General features: G+C 32.7%; 1 protein-coding gene across 13 annotated transcripts in view; it reads left to right on the top strand.

The window, feature by feature from the left end:
- The window catches only part of LOC144976798 (MORN repeat-containing protein 1-like), a 44,854-nt gene that overhangs the window by 5,132 nt on the left and 32,230 nt on the right, over nucleotides 1–7,492 (top strand). For all 13 annotated transcript variants that reach the window (XM_078921257.1, XM_078921256.1, XM_078921259.1 and 10 more), the window contains 3 exons: nucleotides 5,209–5,296; nucleotides 6,139–6,349; nucleotides 7,352–7,466. In XM_078921257.1, the coding sequence (XP_078777383.1) occupies nucleotides 5,209–5,296; nucleotides 6,139–6,349; nucleotides 7,352–7,466 (414 nt within the window). The remainder of the gene's footprint in view (nucleotides 1–5,208; nucleotides 5,297–6,138; nucleotides 6,350–7,351; nucleotides 7,467–7,492) is intronic.

The raw sequence follows: 7,492 nt of genomic DNA on the forward strand, positions 1-7,492 counted from the left end.
ATTGGTTTAAGGTTCCTGTAAAGAAAATATTTCCATTGCATATTCCTTTTCAATTGCATGCTTCCTCCTTAATAGGATTATTAGCCCAATATAGATATTGTATTGGATTATTTATAAACAGAATACTCTTGTCATTTTCTTAGTACATAATTTCATGTCTGATTAATAAATCCAAATGTTGAATCTACTTTCAATCTACTCAGTCTTTAAGAATATACCGATTTAGTGATTAACACTTTCAACTAATTTACAATAATTTGCAGAATTTTTGTCCATCAAAATTTTGATATCCACCATCGATAATATGACAAGTTCAGAATCATGATGGATATGTTGAGCTGTAATTCAGAAACTGAAGCTGAGTTTTGAATTTAGAATTTCACAGACAATGTGAATTATGATGGAAATTGCTACTTGAGTGTCTTGTATCCACATGCAAAGGCAATCTGACATATTTATTCGAATACAGTTCATTTTGAACTTGAAAGGGTTAATGATTTCAACTAATTTGTTTTCATGTCGAAAGATATAAAAATAGAAACATTATAGTTCTAAATGCTCAAAATTTACCTCCAAATAAATTTCTTTCCGATTATTGGTACCTCCCTGCATCCGACTAAAGTCTTTTCTGAATAATGATACTTCCCTGCACCCGACTAAACAATTTTCACCTTTTCTTACTCATGAGAAAATTATAAATAAAATGTCTCCTTGACCCTGCATATTTTTTTCCCCATTCCTCTCACTTTATTTCATGGTTTCTTACATTTTTTAAAGACTTTGATTGATTCAAATTTATTACTTTTTGCTAAGTTTGTGGGATGAATAGTTGCATCTATTTTCGAAACACGGATAAAAATCTTAAAGGTGTTCCCTATAACACTTTTCAAACATTTTGACGCAACACTTTATAATCGGTCCTTTTATAATACATTATGATGTGATAGTAACAACAACGATAATAATGTTAATAATAATAAAAATAATAATAATAATAATAATAATAATAATAATAAATAATAATAATAATAATAATAATATAATAATAATAATAATAATAATATATAATAATAATAATAATAATATAATATAATAATAATAATAATAATAATAATAATAATAATAATAATAATAATAAAAATAATAATAATAATAATAATAATAATAATAATAATAATAAATTTCATAATCAAAATTTTAAATATTTATAAATTTAAAAAAAATTATTCTATTATTGATGCAATCTTTACTTGTTTTAAAGTAATCTATATAAAAGAAAATTGAATTATTTAAACTTAGATATCAACTAAACTTTAGATATGTATTTATTCAATAATGCACATTCATTTTATCTTTGCCAATTCTGTAATATACAAAAGCTTAGATATCACACTAAACTTTAGATAGTGCTAGTATTTCATTTCAATAATTGCACACTTTTCAATGCTTTCTTTGCCATTGTCTGTAAATACAGGAAATTCATAATTATGACATGAGAAAGGTATTATGTTGGGGTGTTTTAGACGTAAAAACTGAATCTTAGTCAACAATATAAAAGTTTGCATGTTTTACTGGGAAAAGTAATATAGTTTCTTAATATAATGAAACGCAGTGGCTATTTTTACAGTCCCGTAAAGATGGTTCTAGGGGCTATTTTTACAGTCCCGTAAAGATGGTTCTCGTGGCTATTTTTACAGTCCCGTAAAGACGGTTCTGGTGGCTATTTTTACGGCGTTGCGTTAATAGATTTATAAATAGTAACAGATTGGTTGAGTAGACGCCATTAGCTCTAAAACTCTCACCCACTTCGTTCAGGTGCGGCTAGTTAGCAGCCTGCCTCTCTCTCTCTCTCTCTCTCTCTCTCTCTCTCTCTCTCTCTCTCTCTCTCTCTCTCTCTTTCTTTCATTCTTTCTCTATGTCTTTCTTTCTTTCTCTTTCTCTCTCTTCTTTCTCTCTCTCTTTTTACTTTCTCTTTTTTTTCTCTCTCCCTCTTTCTTTCTTTCATTCTTTCCCAATCTCTTTCTTTCTCTATTTCTCCCCCCCCCTCTCTCTCTCTCTCTCTCTCTCTCTCTGTCTCCCGGTCTTTCTACATTCTTTCTTTGTTTCTCTCTCTCTCTCACTCTTTCTTTCATTCTTTCCCTAACCATTTCTTTCTTTCTTTCTTTCTTTCCCGATCTCTCATTTTCTCTCTCTCTCCCTCTCTCTTTCTTTCATTCTTTCCCAATCTCTTTCTTTTTCTATCTCTCTCTCTCTCTCTCTCTCTCTCTCTCTCTCTCTCTCTCTCTCTCTCTCTCTCTCTCTCTCTCTCGCTCTCTCTTTTTTTCCTTTCTCTTTTTCTCTATCAATCTATTTCCCTATTCCCTAGTGGTACCTCAAAGCCTAGGCAGAGGGGTCTGACCACAAGGTGAACACCACTTTGGCGGAGAACAATAAAACAACCTCCTAACTGGGAAGGGAGGAGCTATACAGCGACCACTCTTGTCTGGTCGGAACAAACACTGGGTCAATCGGTAGAGTAGGAGCAACGCGATGGTGGGACCAAAGTGAAATGCCCTCTCCACCTCGGCGCCCCAATGAGGATCAGTCTTGGGCACCTCTATTCTTTTGGATCATGACCGCCCATGGTAGAGAATCATCATCATTATTTACTTTCTTTTAAAAAAAAATTATTCAAAGAACAATATTTAAGCATGAGGTGTTTCGCAATGTGCATCTTTACCATGGACATCAACATGGGGGGGGGGGGGGGGGGGGGGGGGGGTTAGTCATTTGTCCACAATATGGTTGGGGGGGGGGGGGGGGGGGTTCTAAAATTATGGTCAAAATGTGTCCAATTGGTTTGTGAACGGCCTCTTTTCTGAAATTGGATTCAAACCCACTCTCACGTGAGAAGACTGCACCCTGAATGTTAGACGTCTACGTCTTTTAAAATTGTATAAACCGTTAGTCCTTCCTGACTGGTTATACTGGTAAAGTGTAAACAAAAGCCAACCTGTAAAGTATTATATCTTGAGGGGTGTCGACTCAAGCAGGAACTAAATATACTTTCAGTGTTTGATAATAGATCTATATTATGTATGTTTGACAGAAAAAAAAATCAAGACATACAACCTAACCTGCCCACTGATGATGGAAAACGGGCTGTTCTGTACTGCAAACATAACTTATGCAAAAAAAAAAAAAAAAATCATATGTAATAAAAATGACAGTACCGTAAAAATCGCTAAGAGAATTGACTTTACATTAATTGTTTGTTAATTTTAGTTTTAGCTTTAGATCTAAATATGTTAAATGAAATTAATTTTGCTTTCATTCACCTCCTCTAGATCTGTACATCTAAATATCGGGAGAAATGATATGTGAAGTTTTCTGAATACTGCAAAAAGATGATAATCTATAACTATGCGGATAATTGAACAGAATCGCATCAACGCCGTAAAAATAGCGATGAGAACCGTCTTTACGGGACTGTAAAAATAGCCCCGAGAACCATCTTTACGGGACTGTAAAAATAGCCCCGAGAACCATCTTTACGGGACTGTAAAAATAGCCCCGAGAACCATCTTTACGGGATTGTAAAAATAGCCCCGAGAACCATCTTTACGGGACTGTAAAAATAGCCCTGAGAACCATCTTTACGGGACTGTAAAAATAGCCACTGCGATAATGAAAACTGAAATCTCACAAATTTTAAAATTTCAATTCTTATATGAGGGTCTGACATCTGGTTCATCCCAACATAATACCGTTTTGAAACGAAAGTTACAATTTTTTTTTCTTAAAAACAAGAAAAAAGCAAAATTTCCTACCTCCCACTCCCTTGCATTATTTTAAACATAAAGCTTTTTAAACGAAATATTGATTTTGGTTCCCTTCATAATATGATCTATCCTTGTACCGATTATTAGGCAATAAAAGAAATATACCAAAAATAAAAAAAAAAGAAGACGATTTGAAAAAAAAACCCCCATCAACCCCCCCCCCCCCCTCCCCCAAAAGAAAATGAATAAACAAAACAAAACCAAAAGAAAACATACCCCCCCCCCCTCTCTCTCTCTCTCTCTCTCTCTCTCTCTCTCTCTCTCTCTCTATCTCTCTCCTCTAAAAATAAAAAACAAAAAAAAAACAAAACAAAAAACAAAACAAAAAAAAAAAACAACAACAAAAAAAAACCCCAGAAAAACAAAAACAAAACAAAACAACAAAACAATCATCCCTTAAAATCAGTTTGCCTTGAAGGTTTATTTTCTCTTGTATTTTTCGTTTTGCTATGTCTGGCACTGTTTCATCTCTTAAACCTTTTCGGATTTTAGTACAATATGTATGGCGTTGATACTCTTTTAATGATATTCATGTACTTTATTATTGTGATCTTTCAGTAATAACAAACACTTTCTTAACCACTTAGAAAATCTGAGACTACACGTTTTATTTATCAGAGTAGACCAATAAAACTTAAGTTCCAATGTGCTATTTCATGTAACAATTTTTCTTTATCTTTGAACTAAAATGACCAGCGTTTCTATTGCATGGCCTGATATAATTTTTTCCATAGCTCCGTTATTTTTTTTCCTCTTAGTACTTCGGCCTCCATGATCCAAAAGAATGATACAACAAACACATGTTTTCATTTGATTCTGCGAATTGACCTTTTAAAAATATGTTATAATTTCGTCCGTTTTTACTGCTATTTTTCACTCCAAACACACAGTTTTATTTCATAAAAAGTATCATCTTTTACGAGATATGCCTTTTAAATTCCTACTATTAAGAAAACAAGCATATTTTTTTTTTCTATTTTGCTTTACAGTTAAAACTGCTAGTTTTTATTTTAGTTGTGTGCAATAGATAATGCAACAATATTGTAATTGATGAATATTTAAATGTTTTACAGCAATCTTCATGATTGGATGTATGAATATCTGTATTAAAATGAAACTTAAAAGTAAATAATTCAAGATATCATTCCTTAAATTATAAAAAATGAAATTAGCTCATAATTCAAAATAAAGAAAATGGTTCTAAAATTATTTTAAAATTGTCATCTGTTTAAATACTTGTTTTTTTTAAAATAGGATTTTATTTCAGAGAGTAATTTTGAGATAAAAAACAAAAAATTTTTATGGATGAAAGTTTTGTAATTAAAACATTTAATATCGATGATTTCTTCATATGCTGAATATTGATTCTTATTTATTCCATAAACAGCAATGGAGATCGCTATGAAGGTTTCTGGGTTTTGGACAAACGGCAAGGTCATGGTGATCTTTTTATGGCTGATGGGTCTCACTACAGTGTATGGATCATTTGTTTTTCTCTCAGTTTTTCTTTTTTTCTTTAAAAATGTTTATTTGGCCAATTGCCCTTTGGTAACTGAGAAATAAAATATGATTGAACCTATTGAGCATCTATTATTGGCTTATGAGGTAAGCGCACTCAGTTCCAAACGTGAATGAACTCTGTTCCAGATCTAGTACGTTTTTGCACTTCCAATCTGGTTACCCACCAGTAAATGAGAAGTGGGGTGTCTTTAGATCCAGCAAAAGTAAAGACATGATATATTAAATTGTGCAGCTATGTGGACTTGTGGTATGACACTCACTTTCGGATCAGAAGGTCCTGGGTTTGAGCCTCGCTTGACGCATAGTTGAGTCTTTGGAGAAGGCTCTTTACCCACATTCTCTCACCGTACTCATGTGTAAAATGAGGACCTGGCCGTTAACTGCATTGTCTATGTCCAAAGAAATATATAATATCGCCTAACAGGCGTCATGTTCCGTCGTAAATGTTAAATGTTGCTGTCGGCCAGGGACCCCTTGTAAAGTGCTTGAGCATGTTTAGTGCTATATACAAGCTCAGTTTAAAGCTCATTTTAAATTCAAATGAGTAAAATTTTATATTGATTTGCTTTTCTTTATTGTGATATTTCCACCTTGATAACTATGATTTCAAAACGGGGAAAGGTCAGGGTTTGAGAGCAAGAAAACACAATTTTACTAAGGTTTTTGTTATTACTGTGGCATAATTGATTATGAAGGTTCTATATTGGATATAACTTGGTACATTCATTTTAAGTATTAGGAAATTAATCTTTTAAAATTTATTTTTTAAAGAAATGTTTGAATTATTGTCTTCCAGGGCCAGTTCCGAGATGATCTCTTTAATGGAGAGGGCATTATGAAACATGCCTCAGGCATCGTTTACAGTGGCAACTGGATAAATGGATACCCTGTCACTATGGCAACAAAGATTATACTCCTGGCTGAGGAGAGCCCTATGACTATTCGCCAAGGTCTTCCATTCGCTATCCGTGTTGAATGTCGTAATGACGATGATGAGATTGTGCCAGGTTGTTTTTTATGATCATTATCAACATCATCAATTTTCAAATTTTTGAATTGTGGTTAACAGTGTTGTAGATTAAGTTTATCAGTTAATGTCATGCAATGTTGAGGGTCATCTGTGATCAGATTGATTACAATGATCACAAAATTCTGGTATACTTGTATAGTGTCCTTAGGTAAGGGCACGTCAAAGACATTTCACCAAATAATTCGTGTGTGCTTTTTTGACTGAAGGTAGTAGTGATTATTTTAAGAATGCTAGTCCAAAATGGGCATTAAGATGTAATTTATTAATGTATTATACACAAAGTTCGTTCCATATGACCTGCTTGGGGAGAAAGTGGTACATTCTTTGTTTCCTAATTAACTTTTTGCTTGATAAAAGTCTAAGCCTGAATGGGCCACTGGAATTTGATTTAAAAAATGGTAGATAGATAGAAAGATTTGTAACAATGGAAAATACTTTTAAAATAAATGAAACGTTTTTTTTTTAGAAATAACCAAAGAAATAAAGTGATGGCAAAAATAAAAAGAACGACCTAAACATTTTTTTTGGAAAGAAATGTCAGTACCTGATTTGTTTTTCAAACCTTTTAATTTAGTTTCTGGAACTTCCTCTATGTTGAATTCAGCGTCGCATTGAATAGGAAGATGTAGCAATTTTTTGATTGGCTATGGCAGCATATTCATCTCTTGAAAGTTCATCTTACTCTCAAATATTTCAAAGGAGTAAAAATTTGTGTTTTTGACCACAACGACTTTTCAAACCCATTAAGTTTTGCCCTTTACAAATGAAAAACAATTAAAAAAAAAACATTTTTGGGTATAGATTAGTTTGAGGATTATTGTTGTGAAATTATTTGTTTCGTCTTCATCTATTTCGGACTTATAAGAACTATTAGACATATTATTACGACACACGGTATACATTGTGCATAATAACTCAATACATGGAGTATCTCGTAATTGTGATTTTTTTCTCTCTTAAATTTCATAATGCTCAACAGATCAAGGCCGAGAACTTCAAGTATCTGCTGGATTCAAGTATAGAGCTCCTAAAATGGGATCTGCTTTATTTGATGTTATAGAAGATGTTGAAGACCAGCCCATTCCTACACCATTGTAAGATAAAATCAATTTATTGTTTT

This window comes from Berghia stephanieae, chromosome 7, assembly GCF_034508935.2.
Source record: "Berghia stephanieae isolate SIO BIC M18660-M18661 chromosome 7, UCSD_Bste_1.3, whole genome shotgun sequence".
In the NCBI taxonomy this organism is placed as follows: Eukaryota; Metazoa; Mollusca; class Gastropoda; order Nudibranchia; family Aeolidiidae; genus Berghia; species Berghia stephanieae.